Below are 19,179 nucleotides of genomic sequence, written 5' to 3'. Positions count from 1 at the left end.
AAAAAATGAGTTAAGATCTTCTTGAAAGTTTTCAAAGAGATGTGGTATGGTATGATCCTGTAATAAAGTAAATCTCTTTTCCTCAATTTTTTGACAAAATAAAAAAAAAAAAAAAAAATGGGTCATAGTGTCTCATAGTCAAAGTCAATATTCTGTTGGAAAATTGAGTAATATAATAGCACAATAAAAATTATTCCAAAAAAAATAATATCTATACTAATTAATAAAACACTCATTGTTAATCAAAATATTATGAAATTGCCAGTTTAATTTTCTAATTAAAACAACACATGAATAAGAAATATGGGGCAGAAATGTAATTTCACACAACCAAATTTTGCTGTTTTTTTTTCTAAGCCTCACTTACATGTAATCCTAACACATCTTTAATTAAAAAAAAAATATTTCTCACTCCCACATTCTCTATAACTCTCTTCCTCTCTCCTTCTATTTCAAAAAACAAAAATAGAAAAAATTTCTCACACACTTTGTGTGTGCCCATATGCTAGTTCTATATTGTATTTATAGTTGGAATATTAAGTAATTTAATTACTTTGAATGGAAAACATTTCATTGTAATATTCCATATAAGATTTAGGTTCCCTTTTTAGAACACTCAAATCTCTTTTCAAAAGTTAAATTAAAATATTTATGTGTTTGTCGGACAAAGTATTTTAGCGTATTTTTCAAACTGTTGTTTTTATTTGATTTATTCATTCTGACGGCAAAAGACGAACATTAATTACCAAGCACAAAGTTAAGTGAACAAAAACACCCCTCCCGGTAGCCAGTCTTCCCACAGGGCAGAAAGAAAATCCCAATCCGTCTCCCTCACCCAACTTTCTTGTTCAGAAAGAAAGGCTGAAAACCCAAAGTCTTCAAATGCTCTCACTATAAATCCCTACACGCTCTAGCAGCTTTTGCTCTCCCAAATTCATTTCCCTTTCTCATTCGGATCACCAATCGCAGAGCAAATCCTGCCAAAGTATGCATCTCTACAATGCATGGCTGCCGCCACCGGTGGCCGAGGAGTCGAAGAAAGAGAAGGAGTCCTTCTCCTGGGTCGTCTCCTCCGTCAAGAACTCGTACAAACCCGACGACCCTGAATCCGTCTATGCTACTCTCAAATGGGTTTCTGTTATCGACCTGTGAGTTCACTCAATTTACTCTCTTTCTGTATATTTTCGTTAAATTTATGGTTTTTCTGAACTATTTTATTGTTTTGCTGTTGGGTTTGTTTTAAATTCGTTTTTTGTTAAATTTGAAAATCCGAATTACTTTTGTTCATCATTTCAATAATATACTCGAGCTTTGTAAGCAATGAATGTGTTAGTGTTACTGTAAAATCATATTGAAGTTGCCAAGTTGGATGTATAATTTGTTATGCAGTTTCGTCAAGGCGAAAAGTGAAGTATCCTTGGAAGATGTAACTGCCCTTGTTGAATTTGGATTGGAATTGTTTTATGTATCGCAAAATAAGCTTTATGCCCAGGTAATACTTTGTATAGCTGATTTTTACTTAAATTCATTATTCATTAACATGCTTGTCGTCATTATTCTTAAATATGGGTTCGATTTGTATTGATTAGGTTAGATGGGGAAATATCCTAGTCAAACTACTCAATAAGCATCGAAAGAAGTTGTCTTTGAAATTAAAATGGCGGCCTTTGTACGATACATTGATCCATACACATTTCACTAGGTGAGCTTATACATTCACCTTCAAATATACTGCCTTTTTCATACATAGTTTTATTAATTTATTGCTTGTTCTTAATTCATAAGGATTTTATTATAGATGCCAGTAGAAAATATTAAGATAAGACCATCTATTTTCTAAACAGGACAAATTTATGTACATACGTTCATGATTCATTGTGAATGCAGTCAAACTGTGGTTTTGAAAAAAAAAGGTGTTCTTAAATACTGAAGCCAATGGCTTCAAGGAAGGATGAAGGAAGATGATAACCAATCAAACTTCAAGTGCTTAATTGTATGCAGTGTATAACCTGACATCTGGCTTTAATAATGCTGTATAGTTCTTGTTATTGTTTCTTTTGAAATATTTGACTTGATTACTACCTTTATGTGATGCAACCAACTCCTCAATTAAATTGGTATAGCATTTTACGCATAGACAGCTTTTGAAGAACTTCATATATTGATACCTGTTACAGGAATACAGGTCCAGAAGGCTGGAGATTGAGACAACGGCATTTTGAGGCTACTACTTCTCTAGTTCGGTCCTGCCGGAAGTTCTTCCCACCAGGTTCTGCCTTTGAGATATGGTCCGAGTTTAGGTAAGTACTTTGAGGCCCTTTTCCCTTGAATTTGTTAGTTGGACTGGGATGCATGATGCCATTTCTGGGTTTTAGCCTCCATCCATCTCTAGGATGTTTGACACACTATTGATATTTCATCAGGTCAAAAGGATTAAAATACTGTTCCACATGGTCCAAGTCACTTTTGCATCATTTTTTTTTTCAGTTTTTTTTTTTTTTTTTAAATTTTTGTATGTTTTCATTTACATAGATAGATACACACACATGCACATTCACGTTTAATAGAACTACAAGATAGGTGATTACAGTTGAACTCTTAATTGTTCCACTCACTCCCTCATTGTTGTTTCTATTTGTTTACTGAAACAAATTGTGCAGATCTTTATTGGAAAATCCCTGGCATAATTCATCCTTTGAGGGATCCGGGTTTGTTAGACTGTTTCTTCCTACAAACTTGGACAACCAGGACTTCTTCTCGCAGTAAGGAGCACATATATCTCATATTCTTGTTCTTTATGGTTTTCAACATGATTTGTTGTGGCAAGTCACCTTGTATTCTTGGTATTGCAGCGATTGGATTAAAGAGTTTTTCCGCCTCTGGGACTCGATACCGAATTGCCAATTTTGGAACAGTCAATGGGCAGCTGTTATAGCTCGTGTTGTAAAGAACTACAAGTTGATTGATTGGGAGTGTTACTTGCCCACACTTTTCACCAGATACTTAAATATGTTTGAGGTGAGTGAATAAGCCCTTCAAGGAAGCTTGAATTTGTATTGAGTTAGGTTACTTGCATTTTCCTTGATGTTTGATCATGCCGCTGAACATAATTTACTAGTTTCCAAAGCTTGTCGTAATCGAAGTACAATCAAATCTGGACTGATCTCTGCTGTACTATTATTGATAATTATACTGTGACTTGGCTTGTAAAGATAATAAACTTGTTAAAAAGTGTATTAAATAAATTATAAGTTTAAATGTTTTATCTTTTATTTTAAGGTTCCTGTGGCAAATGGAGGTGGATCATATCCATTCTCTGTGGATGTTCCAAGAAACACAAGATTCTTGTTCTCCAATAAGACAGTTACCCCAGCAAAGGCCATCGCAAAGTCCATTGTGAGTTTATATGCCACACACAACATTTTGCATTAAATGAATTTGTCCCTATATAAGCTTCCTTGATAGTAGAATGAGATATATTATGACTGGAATTGCAGGTCAATTTGCTAAGGCCTGGTAGCTCAGCACAGCAGCATTTTGAAAAATTGGTCAATCTCTTAGAACAGTTTGTATACTCAAATACTCAATTTTAATTCTCTTTTTCTCTGTTATATTGTTTAATAGCATGTTGCTTGTTCTGAGGATCTATTATTGAGTTTTTACCGGTGTTCATTTTTGTAGGTATTACCATCCTTCTAATGGTGGTCGCTGGACTTATGCATTAGAACGTTTTTTGCTCTATTTGGTAATTACATTCCAGAAACGCTTACAGCGTGAACAACTGTAAGACTCTGTCTACATGATATGGATATTTTCTTTATATGCTTTGGCCTATTTTGTCCTCTTTCCACTAAATTACTCTTATTACAGGAACATTGATAAAGATAGACAGGATGAACAGTACCTAGGAAGATCAGAAAGGACGTTCTTTGTCAAGGTGGTGCTCAAGTTAATTGATCGTGGTCAATATAGCAAGAATGAACATCTTTCTGAAACAGTTGCTGCTGCAACTTCAATTTTGTCTTATGTGGAGCCTACTCTCGTCCTTCCTTTTGTCGCATCTCGCTTCCAAATGGCCTTGGAGACGGTCAGTCATATTGATTTTTTTGATCTTTTTTCTAGAACTACTGAATACAGACTATATGTGGCTTACCGTAGGTTCTGTTGGTTCAGACTTCAGATGGAGAATAGAATTTTAGGGAATATTTCTGCTGGAAAAGTTTATTGGAAAGAATTTTCTTTGGAATTTATTTTCTTCTGCCTGGTGAATGTTAGGCAAACTATTTCTAGAAAATGTTTTTTTGATTGTCCTTTATGAAGGCTTCTACTCAACATACAGCCTTATAAAACTTAGTGTTATTTTCTATAAGTGCATGCACTTTATAGGATAATAGGAAATGTGTGCTCCTGTAAGTGGTGTTCTTTCATTGAAATAACTTCTCCTTTACCAACTTTTTTGTCTAGTCAGATGACTGCCACCCACCAGTTGCAGATTGCAGTGACATCGGTAGCATTTGTTGGGCGTTCATTGTTCCTCACATCCCTATCAAAATCAGTTGATCCTGGTAATGGTGATGAGTTCATAGAGCTTTTGATGGTTTCACTATCCAACGCATTACTTGGTATGGATGCCAATGATCCTCCTAAAACCTTAGCAACAATGCAATTAATTGGCTCTATATTTTCCAATGTAAGCACACAACCCTTAACTAACATTGACAATATGCCTGTAGGTTGTGCTTATACAATCTTACTAATTCACTTATGTTCGCAGATGTCTTCATTGGATGATAATATTGATGAGCTATCAGTCATGCCAATGATTAGGTTTTCTGAATGGTTAGACGAGTTCTTGTGTCGTCTATTTTCCTTACTCTTACACCTGGAACCAAGCAGTGTTACGTAAGTAATGACATTCAGTTCTCTGTTGCTTCACTTGTATAGTTTATTACTTATTTATAATCAGTAATTGGTTACTGCTGCTGCAGGAATGAAGGCCTACATTCATCAGCAGTGTCAGGAACTTTTCTAGTTGAGGATGGTCCTTACTACTATTGCATGCTTGAAATCTTGCTCGGGAGACTTTCACAACCTCTCTATAATCAGGTTTGTAGTTTTGACATAATAATCAATGTGTTTTAATGGTTAAACATTTCATCACGACATAATTGTAAACTCTTCCTCAAATCACTGGCAGGCTTTGAAGAAGATCTCCAAGTTTGTGAAGACAAATATTCTTCCTGGGGCAATTTCAGAGGTTGGACTGCTTTGTTGTGCATGCGTTCATTCCAACCCAGAAGAAGCGGTTACTCAACTTGTCAAGCCAGTTTTATTGTCTGTTATTTCTTCTTTGGAAGGAACACCAGCTACAGGATTTGGAGGTAGAGGAATATGTGACACTTCAGTGTCAACTAAGGTACTTTTTGTTGTGAATGGTTTAAAGCTATATGTGTCTAGGGTTTTATTATGAACTTAAATTATTTTCATTCCAGGTTAAGCCAACAATTTCTCCAGCTCTTGAAACAGCAATTGACTATCAATTAAAAGTGGTATCAGTTGCCATAAGTTATGGAGGTCCTGCACTTCTGCGCTACAAGGATCACTTCAAAGAGGCTATACTTTCTGCTTTTGAGTCCCCATCTTGGAAGGTCTTGTAACTATGATGGCTATTGTTCCTTCATGATCAGCAGTTTCTTCCTTTACATTTGTCTCAAAATGTGATGCTCTCTGACACTGTTTAATGATCTGAATGATTTTTTTGACAGGTCAATGGAGCTGGTGATCATCTTCTTCGATCTCTCCTTGGAAGCCTGGTTCTTTATTATCCTATTGATCAGTACAAGTATATTAACTTTTCTTACTAGCTACATATTTGTCTGTGAATATACAATATACATTTTAAATCTGTCTGCCAAAGGAACAAAATAACTTTTTTTTCTTTTTTTCTAGGTGTGTTTTGCATCATCCAAATGCTGCTGCATTAGAGGAATGGATCAGCACCAAAGATTACTTGAATGATAAACCATTGGCGGCCCCCAAGTGGCATATCCCAAGTGTCGAAGAAGTTGAATTTGCAAATGAACTCTTGGACTTTCATTTTCGGATGGCTTTGGATGATCTTTCGAGAATATGTGAAACTAAACTCCACTCTGATCCAGGTAATTTGTTTTTATGGTATTATTCCCTGGGGAGATATAGTGGTGAAGGGAGATATTGTTATCAGGAGCGAGATCCAGTGTATTAAATAATGTAGTATTCAAACTGATATGCAACCATGTATGACATGCGCATATACTTGTATGTGAGTGCCTTTTCATATGTGTGGAAGTGAAGTTATATTGTCTAATATACATGCCATTTTCAACCCAGGAGATGAGAAAGATCACTTGAAAGTGACTCTTCTACGTATAGATTCTTCATTGCAAGGTGTTTTGTCTTGTTTGCCTGACTTCGCCCCGTCCTCAAGGAATGGGACTGTTGAACATCCAAATCATGCTGCTTTTCTAATAGCTGGAGCAACAGGTTCAACTGTTGGTACCACTAAATTGCGGGAAAAAGCTGCTGACATTATACATGCAGCCTGCAAGTAATGTCTACATTGGAATGTTCCTGTGGATATTTGCCATTTCTTCTGTGCAGATTGATTTACCTGAATCCTTTTTTATCTTTGTGCATTGTGCAGATACATACTAGAGAAAAAATCAGATGATAGCATTCTGTTGATACTCATTATTCGTATTATGGATGCTTTAGGAAACTATGGTAATGGACATTGACTCTAGACTACTCATCCTGACCCCCTATGCTCTCTCATCATCAATTTCTTTACCCTATATGCAGGAAGTTCGGAATATGATGAGTGGTCAAATCACAGGCAGGCATGGAAACTAGAATCTGCTGCCATTGTAGAACCTTCAGTAAACTTTATAGTTTCAGCTCATTCTAAGGGGAAGAGAAGGTTAGAAAATGAATCTCCTTTTTGTCACATTGAATAATCATATCTATCTTAGAATTTGAACCCTGATAATGTTATTCTGTGCCAGGCCGCGGTGGGCACTCATTGACAAGGCATTCATGCACAGTACTTGGAGATCATCACAATCATCTTATCACATATATCGTACTAATGGGAATTACGGTCCACCAGACCATGTGAATCTTTTGGTGGATAATCTTCTAAATCTCTCATTGCATAGCTATGCAACTGTTCGTTTGTGAGTCTCTAATCTTCTTGACCTTACTTTATAATGAAGCCGTAGCAAATATATTGTTCACTCAAAATGCACATCAGGTTATCCGTATATAGTTTAACAAAATGGAGCCTACTATGTCTGCATCTGTATCTGATATTGAATCAGCATATACTTATACAAGCAACAAGTCCAAAAATAGAATGAAATTGATGTGATCACATGTTGACGCTGTGCACAACCCACGGCACCTGAATGATGTGTCAGAAAACACTCTAATGAGAAAGAGGCACTTTGATTGGTGCTCCATGTTTTAAGAAGTTTTGGTGGTAGACTACCATAATTTTTTTTTTCTTTTTCTGAAGATCTTGTTTCCCATATTTCTATGTCTACTACTAGAACGTTGTTTTCCCAATTAGTCAACTTTTGTCTTTGGTTTCTTTGCAAGTGGAGATAAGTATTCCCTTTTCCTTTGCTTCATTGTTATCTTGTTTTAGTTTTACCACTTATTCAAATTAGTAAATATTACCTCTTGTTCCTTGATTCTTTATGGCACTGATATTTTTTCAATGATTCTTAGTGGTTTCCAATGTTACAATTCTGTGACACCATATCTTATTTAAATTTTTTACATGGTGTCCAAGACTTGCTGGAAAATCTCTTTTAAAGATGATAAAGAGATGGCCATCAATGATTTCAAAGTGCGTCCTTTCTCTAACAGAGAATTTACGGAATCCCAAGTCACCAGAATATGCGGTGCTAGGTTCATGTGCAGTCCTTGCCACGCAGACAGTTCTCAAGCATTTGACAATGGTAGTCATTCAACACAAATTGCTCCAACTGATTTTGCAAATTAGATTTTCTGATATGTTTGTCATTCCAGGACCCAAAGGCGTTCTCTTCTTGTATTCTTGGAATTCTTTCAAGGTAATGCTAATTTTCAGACATGTAGCAATATCTGATGTGAGTTTGATTTGGCATTGCTAATCTTGAAGTTATAGACTTATTTCTGCTATTTCTCCCTCTTGAAGCTCTCATCATGAATCACTGAAAACCCAGAAAGCAATCAATGAGGTAAAAGTTGAGATAAAGCTAAGTCATGTGATTTTCAAGTTGTCTGAAATAATCTTTGTGCTTGTCATAAACAAAATAATTTTTTTGCTAGCAGCTTTTTGTCAAATACAACATCCACTTTGCTGGAGTATCTAGAAGCATTTTCAGGGCATCAGGCAATCATACAGAAGCACCAGATTTTGCAGATTTGGTTTCTCAGATCACTTCTATGAGTTTTGAATCTACTGGCTTGCATTGGAGGTAAATAACTAAATATTTTGTACCTTTTAGGTTTGAAAAACGTTTTTGACTTTCACCTTAATCTTTGAACTTTCTGGTGCGTCCCTTGAACACTAAAACTGAGAAACTATACTTGACTGGTTGGTGTTTCCTGAAGATTTCTATTTGAAGCGAACTACATATCTAGAAGCTTTAAATGCGTAGGCATTGAAATCCATAAAGTTAATTGTTAAAATCTTTTTCTTTATATTTTTTCAGGTACAATCTGATGGCTAATAGGGTTCTACTCTTGTTGGCTATGTCATCTAGGAATGATCCAACTTCCTCCTCAAAAATTTTGAGTGAAACTGCAGGTGGGTTCATGATTTTGTTGACTCATGGGCCGACCCTTTTCTTTTTTGCACTAATCTTGTTTGTCAGGTTTCCTTTTTAGTGAAATTCGAAATTGTTTATTTTTGTCCTTCCAGGTCACTTCTTAAAGAATTTAAAAAGTCAGCTTCCTCAGACAAGGATACTTGCAATTTCAGCTTTAAATACACTGTTAAAAGAATCACCTTATAAACTGTCTGCTGGGGAACAGACTCTTCCCTCTGGGAATTTGCAAGGAAGTAAAAAGTCATCCCTTGAAGGAGAATTAACGCAAATATTTCAGGAAGATGGTTTTTTCAATGAGACCTTGAACAGTCTTTCTCATGTTCATATTGTTACTGATGCTGAAAGTGCATCTTCTAGAGGAAATCATGGATCTTTTCAGAGCCTAGCAGACAAATCAATCACCCGATTTTATTTTGATTTCACCGCTTCATGGCCACGCACTCCTACTTGGATCTCTTTATTAGGGAGTGACACATTTTACTCAAACTTTGCGAGAATTTTCAAGCGGCTAATACAGGAATGTGGCATACCTGTTCTATTGTCACTGAAAAGCTCATTAGAGGAGTTTGTAAATGCCAAGGAGAGGTCTAAGCAGTGTGTTGCTGCTGAAGCATTGGCTGGAATATTACATTCTGATGTTGACGGTATTTTAGTGGCATGGGACACTTGGATTTTGGCCCAGTTGCAGAATATCATCGTATCACAATCAGTAGAGTCAATACCTGAGTGGGCAGCCTGTATACGTTACACTGTTACTGGGAAAGGGAAGCATGGAACGAGAGTTCCTGTTTTGAGGCAACCAGTACTGGATTGTTTGGCCACACCTTTAACTGGAACTGTAACCACTACTGTAGTTGCCAAGCGCTATGCTTTTCTTTCGGCTGCACTTATAGAATTATCTCCACAGACAATGCCGTTCACTGAAGTACAGCTCCATTATAGACTTCTGGAGGAGCTGCTTAGTAGCATGTGCCATTCATCTGCCCAGGTAAGCCTTTTTCACTCTGTATCTGTACATGCCTTTTACCATTTGATTTTGTTCAAGAATAATCAGCAGGATAAAATAGATCTTAGCAGAGCACTTAACAGTACTTTTCTCATAAGAAATTATTGGCTAGGTTATCATCAGATATTTTCTCATTATAAAAAAAAATCAGAGGATTGTGATACTTTGAAAGATTGATTAACAAGTTTTTACTTTTAATCAATCATTCATTTTAGAATGGCAATATCACGTGACTTCTGTTTATAAATGAATCATACTCTTGTCTTGTCCAATTAGATACATGAGTGGAAGAGATTCTGACATTGTGATGAGGATTACTGATCGCTGTAGGAGGTTATTAAATACCATGTTACTCATTGACCGAAACTTTTGCAAAATGATCTCTTGTGTGTGTCGTTGTTGTCCTAATTTCTTTTGTTTTTGATCTCGTAATTTAGCATCATTATTTGAAAGAAAGAAGCAACCTTTATTTTCTTCCTCTATCCCTGTTATGCATTTTCATTGGGATTTCAAACCTTGTCATTCATTTTAAATATAAGTTCTGACGAATGTTTTCTGTGGGACAGGTAAGAGAAGCTTTAGGTGTTACTCTTGCAGTGTTGTGCTCTAACATCCAGCTTTATGAGTCATTTAATCATGAGCATTCACATGAGGGGGAAAAAAGAGATGTTGCCTACAAATTTGATGGGAAAAGTTGGGTTCAGTTTCTGAAAGAGAGAGCATCTGAAGTGCTGATGAATATTCAGAATACTTCCCAGTCTGACAGTTTGGAGACCGCAACAAATACTAGTTCTGAGAATGGGAATTCCAATAGTGATTCACAGGATGATATCAAGTGGATGGAGACGGTACTATTTGTTTACATTTTCTTAGTAGTATTTTTTTTATTCTTATAAAGTTTTGGACTGATCGATTTGTACATTTTCATATTTTGTGAAGCTTTTCCATTTTATCATCTCATCTTTGAAGTCTGGGCGAATTTCATATCTTCTGGATGTTATTGTGGGACTTCTTTCTCCTGTAATATCCTTACAGGTATGTGAAATTGAAGTTGTCGCTTTCGGTGGTGTTTACTGGTTTGCTTTTGAGGTCAATTCTCATTATGAAGTTCACTGTATTTTACTCTTCTTTGTGCATGAGTACTTGGCTTAATTTTAAGTGACTAATAGGGGATAGTTTATCATCATTTACATGTGGCATTATGGAATCTTTTCCATCAGAATCGGGGGTTTGGGATAAGATGAAAGAACTTTGTTGAAAAAAAAAAAAAAGAATACAGGAGGAAATGTCTGTGTCCAGTACAAGGCAGTGGTTTACATAGAACACCAGTACATAAAGTTTTCCTCAAAATTGGCCCTAATGTTGTGCCCTTAAATTAACCTGCAATTACAAACAATCAGCTCTCTGAATTTAAGCAAATTGGTAATGACAACAATAAAATATCTTAGTTAAAGAGATTGGCTGCTTAGCAGCGTAAGTTCACTTTTAAGTTTCATAGAACCAGTTGTATTTTTTTAATGTGGAATTTAGAAATTGAGGTTTTGAGTGGAGCTATCCGTTAATTAGCTCATCTAACATGATCTATTGTTGGTTCTACGTGTCATATCAGTACCCTGGCTCTGTTAATACATCCCTGGATAGCCACTATGATTCTCTTTACTTGGATGGGTTTGATATTATAATTTGTGACAATCTACCTGATGGTTCTATTGTAATGTAATGGCGCTAGAAATTATCTTTGTATCTGAGTAATGATTTTGGTGTTTTTCTTTTCCCAAAGGAAACGTCAAGTAAAGATCTGTCAACCTTAGCGAAAGTAGCTTTTGAATTGCTGAAGTGGAGAATTTTCTGTGGACCTCATCTCCAGGAGGCTGTATCTGTGATCCTTTCTTCTGCCAATGACTCTAACTGGCGAATTAGATCTGCAACACTTACATATCTGCGAACTTTTATGTATAGGTATGATACATATTTTGCATCTTTTTTGTTCTGTTACGAGCCTCTGGTTTCAGTCTGTATCCTTTGTCCTATGCCTATATGATTTGGTTAGGAATCCCAAAGACAAACTAAATACTTATTTGATTTTCACACATTTTGTGTGTTCACCATAAAAGAGCATCGGATTTTCATAATTGGCTTTTATAGAAGTATTCTGGTCAGTGTTTACTAAAAGATAAAGGGTTTTGAGCCATCCTTTTCTCTGTTTGTACCTTGAAGTTTCCAGTTTTCTTGATAAGATATAACATATGGTGTTGATTCTAGCATGTAGACTAAGAAAGTTTATTATTATTTGTATTTTCTCAAACAACAGGCACAGTTTCATTCTCTCAAATGCGGAGAAGCAGCAAATTTGGAGAACTGTTGAAAATCTACTTTTAGACAACCAAGTTGAGGCAAGTTTCTAGTTCAAGATAATAAACATATTTCATTATTTGATGACTTAATGTTTCCTTTATTTTGAACAATTTTATTTATATATAGAACGTAGATCTATACACTCACATACTTTAAAGCTTCTGACCTGGAAAGCAGAGGAAAACTGAATTTAGGTGTTTCTTAAGGATGGTCATTAAACGTTAATGCACTGATTTTCGAGAGTCTCCGACTCTTTTAGGTATTAGATTATTTCAACATTGGGTTGATTTTGTATTTTTAACTTATAATTTATGTCTCAGGTAAGAGAGCATGCTGCTGCAGTTTTAGCTGGCCTAATGAAGGGTGGGGATGAAGATCTTGCTAAAGACTTTCGCGATAAAGCTTATACAGAAGCTACTATTCTTCAGAGGAAGAGAAAGCGGAGGTATTCCCCTTGCTTTTAAAGACTTGTTTTTAGTTATACAATGTTCTTTTTTTAAAAGGATTCATATATCTGTATCGTTTATCCATGTTCCACATTCACTTGTTCATTCTTAGAATTTGCTGGTCTCGCATCAAGTTTTTGTTGTTTTTATGGAAACTCAACGTCTTTATGGGTAGAAAATGATTTAGACAAGGAAATGTTGTTTGCACTCCAAAGTAGCTTCCCACATTCCTGCAGACACTTATACATGAGGAGTCTAAGAAGCTACTTTTGAAGTGCAAATAGCATGTTAGAAGCTCTTTTGAAGTCCATTGTTAACATCATATTTTTAGTATACAATACTACATGTATTCATTCATAAACGTGCATAATGCATGCTGTCATACATACATGAGGCAGTTTTATGTGTATTTATGTCTACAGCCGCAACTAAGCATCTCCTATATGATTTCAATAATTTAATCCTAAACTCATATACTTTCATTGTGTATGAATGCAGAACTTTGAGCTCAAGCCAGTCCATAGCTTCTATTCACGGTGCTGTACTTGCTTTGGTAGCTTCCGTGTTGTCAGCCCCGTATGATATGCCCAGGTACGTCATATCCAATACAGGCAACTGATCTTGTAATTTATTCACGGTTACTCAAACAATTGCACTTATAGTTTGGGTTTTAGCAGCGTTAAGTATGACAAGCTCAAATGAATTTAAGAACACCGATCCCTTTCTTTCTTCTCAAGTATGACAAGCTCAAATTTATTCAGTGGCCTGTTGTAGTTGAGGAAGTTAACACTCCATTTGCTCACCCGTTTATTCCATGACTTCTTTCATCTTAATTATCTCGGGATATGAATGTTTGAATGTCTATCTCATAGCATTTCCATTTTCCATTGTTTTCTCAGTTGGTTGCCCGAGCACATTACTTTACTTGCTCGTTTTAGTGGAGAGCCATCGCCGGTGAAATCTACAGTTACAAAAGCAGTTGCAGAGTTTCGACGTACACATGCTGATACATGGAATTTTCAGAAAGATTCATTTACTGAAGAGCAACTTGAGGTGCGTGTGCTGGCCAAACTAAACCTTGCACTAAAATATTTATTCCTTAGTTCTGGTTCTCCAACTTTCTTCTTCAATTGATATATGCAGGTTCTGGCTGATACGTCGTCTTCATCGTCGTATTTCGCATGATTCACCATGTAATTCGTAGGAAAGAGAAACCACATAGTTGTACAACAAATTGGTTGAAAGCTAGCAATGAACTGTAATTTTGTTTTTATATAATTTATTTTTACCATAATTTTATATTAATAAGCCTTGCATTATCATTGTTAATCATTGCCAAAGAAATTTATTTTAGTCTCTTCCCTAGAGACCATCCGAATAAGTACATCATTGCCGGACTTCTCTCCGTTTTCTTCCGATAGCTTCTTCAGTTTGATGATGTTTCCCGTCATTGCCGGTGCGACCAGGCAATCAACCGCGCCATCTGTTCCGTTCACGGAAAATGATTAGTGAAGTTCGACAACATTTTTTAAGAATTAACCTATCGCCTTAGATCTTCCTTCTTCTTTTTCCTTCGTTTCGTCGACGTCCTAAACGGCCCCTTCCTTCTCAGCGCTCGTCCTCTCAAATCAAGGGTGAGATTGAGTAACCGATGAACTCAGAGTGCTTCTTAATCCAATCCATGAGACGGTGCTCCTCAAGGTACTCAAGCTGTTCTTCCTTAAGGCGAAGAGTGATCTTCTTACCCCTACTGAGAACTCACCAGTGGTGTCTCTGGTAACGTATGAGTCGCCTCCAACCTGTGACTACAACATTTACTGCTCATCGTTGTCATTGTACTAACATTTGCTAACATTTGCCCCGACAGCCAAGAAGGTTGTTCACCAAATTTGACATCACAAATTAAGATTAAAAACCATTAAAAACATCCCCAATTCGTGTTGTGTACAAGGGTTTCGGGGGAGATGCAGCCAGGTTTGGAGAAGCAGGAGGTCGAAGATGAGGCCGTCGTTAGAAACGAAGAGGAGGATGTGAGGAGAATTAAGGGTCCTTAAAAGCACTTGTTTCGCATGATTCATCTTCTTCATCTTCATATTTCGCATGATCCACCATGCAACTCACAGTAAATTATAATTTTCTTTTAACAATATGATCTTTTACCATAATTTATATAATGACCTTATTCACATTATCGTTGTTTGTCACTGTCACAGGAAATTTAAATTTATTTGAACCTATCTTTTAAATTTCCCTCACACACTTGTATAACTTATATATTAAACCATCTGATTCATTAGATCTTCAGATGGTAAATCCCACAAGAGACTATCCGAGTTGAATATGTTGGATGATCCGTTTCTCAGCTCCTTTCTATCCTCGGACTCCTCTCCGTTTTCTTCCACCTCCAGTTTGTCAGCCAACTGGCCCTGCTGGTCCGCCGCCCCCGTGCACGTACTTCCGGTACACAGACTCTGGCTCCACGGCGATCCATCGCCTTCGTTCCCAAACGTGGAATGGCCGTACTGAAATCCAGACATGGGCAAGGGGAAATCACTGCAGTTCACTGTGAAGTTCGCAGATGTTGCTCCAATAGTGTCCATCCAAGGTTTGTTTGAGGTTAACATGTCCGGTTGTTCTTGCATTGCCCTAGATAAACCAATCTTGATCTTTTTGACGGTGTCGAGCTTTTCTTCCTGTTGGCTGTTAATGTACGTGGCAGTGCTGTTTCCCGGCGTTGGATTGGTATGTTGGTGGAAGTCGATGCGCTTCTTCATGAGGAGGTGGAGCATTTCGTCCTTAAAGCAGCCGAGGGCTGCTTCTGCGAGGTGAGCCACCTGCGGCGGTGCTAGTGTGGTTGCAATCTCGGCCATGAGGTGCGAAAAGGGTTTGTGTGTGACGGGGTCGATCCCCATGCCCGATAGCTTCTTCTTCAGCTTGGTGTTCCAGTGATTTTTCACGTCGTTGTCGGTGCGGCCAGGCAGTTGCGCTGCAATCAACGACCATCTGTGACATTTATGAGAGCTGTTATTGCACTTTAAAAAGATTATCTTGCAGTTATTTAATTATAGTGAAAAGAATAAGCAAGGAATGCAAGATGAGTATATTTTAGAGTACTAACAACAATTTCTTTTTGGATCATATTATAGAAAAAGATTAATGAATTACCGGTTGCCAACAACGGAGTGGTACTTGACAATTGTTTGCTCTTCCGCGTCGGAGAATTGGCCGTGCTTAAGGTCCGGGCGAAGGTAGTTCGTCCAACGTAGCCTGCAGCTCTTCCCACATCTTTGTAAACCTTGTAAACCAAATGAAGAACGTTTTAGGAGGGAGGGACGGAGGGACGGAGAGAGAGAGAGAGAGAGAGAGAGAGCTTTGCAGTTGTAATTACCAGCGTTCTTGGGGATGAGGCGCCAATTACGAGTGCCATGTTGGGCAATGTAGGAAGAGAGCTTGTTATCTTCTTCAGGAGTCCACTGCCCCCTTTTCACGTTGTCCTTCTCACAGCATGGAATCCGACCCATCTCTTTCTCACTCTATCTATCTACTTTTGTAAAAACTCTCACTCCTTAACTTAAAAAAACGCCACTAATAATATTCTTCGTGCGGGAGATTTTCTGAAAAGAAAATGCCAACAATTTTCAGAAAAGAAAAGAAAATCAAGAGAAGGGTTTGAGAGTTGGAGAGCAGTGGAAGTAAACTAAGCTAATTAAGAGAGAGCTAAAACTTTTTTCCTTGATTTTGGTTTGCTAAAAACAAAGAAATGAAAACATTTTCTTGGGGAGTTTTCTTTTTTTTCTAAATTTCTAATATTTGTGAGAGAGTCTACTTCTTGCAGGTTTACCTATTCTCTAATATTCTTTATATATAATGAATGAAAGGTTCAAGTGCATGGCCATGGCCTATTAGGGTTACTGGAAAAAATCCCATCAAAGGCGCATGATTTCATTAAAAAATTCAACGCCATTGAGCGTGTGAGACTTGGCCGGTAGATCACCCACAAGACACCCGGTCAATCCTCTCTCTCTCTCTCTCTCTCTCTCTCTCTCTCTCTCTCTCTCTCTCTCTCTCTCTCTCTCTCTCTCGTTGACTGCACGCACGCATGCATGATGCTTCATCAATGATTTCTGGGTGGCTTTCTGCTCTGCTCAAAAACCTAGTTAAGGTTGTTGCACGTGCGGGTCACGTGTGCATTTCCTACTAGTTTCTTCCAAGCTGTGCGTTCATGTTGTCTGCAACCGTGTGGCTTTGTCTGCAGGAGTTGTCCAAGAATGTTGCGTAATCATGCAATATATGGTTATGGATGACTTCATGTACTTGTTCCTAAAGCTGGTGGAGCTACCAAGATCCTACCTAAATTGATAATTAAATAACCCCTCATAAGAAATATTTTGTTTAGTTTTGATGAATATGTATGGATCATGCAAGCCTCATGTTTACCATTTGTTATAATATTGGGAAATGCTCTCAAATTTTGAAATTGTAACAACGTTCTCAAATAGAACTATTACCGATTTACTGTAGTAAATTAATCTACAACAATGACAACATATGATACTTTCTCTATGCTATGTAATGGATAATTTCGACAACATATTGAGATGCTATCGATGTAATGAAACTATTTGCTACGGTAACATTGTTTTTTGAGATCTACTACTACAATAATATTGCAATATGAGAGCATTGTCCTATATAATATTGGCATTATAGCCAAAATGGTCTATGAGATTAACATAACTTCCCACTTTAGTCCCTGACAATGAAAATTGATAGAAGTGGTCTCTGAGTTTGTTCATTATAAATCATTTGTCATTCCATGAAAAAATAGGGTTGGTTTGACAAAAATACTCTTGAAAAGGTAGTCACATGGTCGCTCACGTGACAATTTAATGATGATATTGATAGATTTTTCACAAAATGACCAAAATGATTTACGGTAGATAAACTCAGGGATTACTTCTATCAATTTTCATTGTCAGAGATCAAAATGATGAGTTATGCCAATTTTAAGATCATTGTGGCTAAAATGCTTATAATATTCTTGTCCCAAATCCCAAAAGTTAAAAAAAAAAAAATTATACCACAAATTGGGCATAGGTTTTAATTATTTAATTATTTGGTTTATCTTGTTTCTACCCTACTTATGGGAGAGAAAATATGTCACACTGATAAATTGGGGTAAGAAAGAGGGAACAATTAAGTTTGCAGCGTTTAGCTCTGATTTAAGATACAGGAGTAGGGATGGGCAACGGTTATGGCGGGCGGGTAACCGCGGTTATTTACCCATAACCGTTTATGCTCATACCCACATAACCGTTTACCCGTTGGGTAATTGCCTAAACGGTTATACCCATACCCATAACCGTTTATAAACGGTTAACCATACCCATAACCGCATACTCATTTAACCGTAACCGTTTAATACTCGTTTACCCATTTACCCTTTTTAACCCGTTTATCTTTTTTTTTTTACCATTACCCATTTTTCACCCGTCTACATGTCTTTTAACAACTTGAAAATTAAAAAAAAAATTGTCATATTTTTCTTATTTTTTTTTACAATTAAACACCGTTATAGGTACATTCATCATACATTTCCGTATTTTGATTTTTTAAGTCTTTATACCATTCCAATAATTGAAATAATAGTTTACAGATGATATTTTTAACTGTTACCAATGAAGGTAAATATAATATTTGCTAAGTATTATTGGGTTACAAAAATTGTTTAGAAGACATTTCTGTCAAAGCATTTCTGTCAATTTCACGGTTACCCGCAAAGAATTTAAATTAATTTGGCAAATTTCTTGATGATGAGAATCATCATTCTTGTAGCAGTGTTATTGAGAGAAAGACCGATGAATTCCTTGCTAATTTATTGGGTGCTAAGTATTATTGGATCGAGAACATGGTTTGTGTTACCCATAACCGTTTATTTATCTAAACGGTTACCCATAACCGTAACCGTTTAATTTAAATGGGCGGGTAACCGCGGTTACCCATAACCAATGGGTATTTGCCCATCCCTATATAGGAGTTTGAGGTTTTGGTTTGTGGCCCATGAGTAGAGGTGGAAAATCTATCCATTAGGTTGTTAATGGATAACCGTTATGACCTTTTTAGTGTAATCTCATCATAATATGATGTTGAGATTGGTAGTGGCGATGATGGTGTAATGAGAAATCAAACTTAATATGGGTCTTAATGGTTAACCAATAACAACCCTATGGTGTAATGGAAAATCGAACTTAATATATACTTGCATTAGACAAGCACTTCATAAAATTTTGAGTAGTTAAGAGGTTGATGATATATAAATGGTGAAATCTGCATTTTTACGGTCTTTCTTCTACTTCTTCACAGGATTCGTTTTCGATTGAGCGGTATTAACTCGTTGAAGTTGCTAATGTTTTCAATGTGCTTCATCTAGTCTGAGTGTCAGGTAGAACTACTATATAACCAAGATATATAAGCTGGATATTTGCTCAGTGGAATCTTATTTTGTAACTTGCAA

General features: G+C 36.7%; 2 protein-coding genes across 3 annotated transcripts; one reads left to right on the top strand and one right to left on the bottom strand.

Annotated features, from left to right (window-relative positions):
• Positions 1–785: 785 nt before the first annotated feature.
• Positions 786–13,987, top strand: LOC103416950 (proteasome activator subunit 4). The gene is made up of 35 exons (XM_070818778.1): positions 786–1,148; positions 1,390–1,492; positions 1,590–1,702; positions 2,178–2,300; positions 2,661–2,762; positions 2,853–3,018; positions 3,280–3,396; positions 3,498–3,565; positions 3,682–3,783; positions 3,871–4,087; positions 4,469–4,690; positions 4,775–4,902; positions 4,989–5,106; positions 5,198–5,416; positions 5,493–5,648; positions 5,766–5,842; positions 5,950–6,158; positions 6,370–6,586; positions 6,683–6,762; positions 6,841–6,958; positions 7,044–7,214; positions 7,835–8,003; positions 8,074–8,117; positions 8,222–8,264; positions 8,359–8,504; positions 8,742–8,836; positions 8,951–9,846; positions 10,431–10,712; positions 10,804–10,899; positions 11,645–11,823; positions 12,176–12,257; positions 12,540–12,664; positions 13,164–13,256; positions 13,565–13,718; positions 13,809–13,987. Exons 1-35 carry the CDS (start codon positions 988–990, stop codon positions 13,848–13,850), a joined length of 5,433 nt encoding a protein of 1,810 aa, XP_070674879.1. The 5' UTR covers positions 786–987; the 3' UTR covers positions 13,851–13,987.
• An 811-nt stretch (positions 13,988–14,798) lies between these two features.
• LOC103417314 (transcription factor MYB80) lies at positions 14,799–16,480 on the bottom strand. 2 transcript variants are annotated; one of them, XM_008355508.3, is made up of 3 exons: positions 16,054–16,480; positions 15,831–15,960; positions 14,799–15,668 (listed from the first exon to the last, which is right to left on the bottom strand). In XM_008355508.3, the coding sequence occupies exons 1-3, from the start codon at positions 16,184–16,186 to the stop codon at positions 14,942–14,944; spliced, it is 990 nt and encodes a 329-aa protein (XP_008353730.3). In that variant the 5' UTR covers positions 16,187–16,480; the 3' UTR covers positions 14,799–14,941. The 2 variants fall into 2 exon arrangements, with proteins under 2 accessions (XP_008353730.3, XP_070674659.1); XM_070818558.1 differs by having other exon boundaries at positions 15,831–16,480.
• Between the last annotated feature and the right edge of the window lie 2,699 nt (positions 16,481–19,179).

Source organism: Malus domestica, chromosome 03, assembly GCF_042453785.1.
Source record: "Malus domestica chromosome 03, GDT2T_hap1".
In the NCBI taxonomy this organism is placed as follows: domain Eukaryota; kingdom Viridiplantae; phylum Streptophyta; class Magnoliopsida; order Rosales; family Rosaceae; genus Malus; species Malus domestica.
Note: the sequence above shows the minus strand (reverse complement) of the source record. Positions and strands in the feature narration are given on the sequence as shown.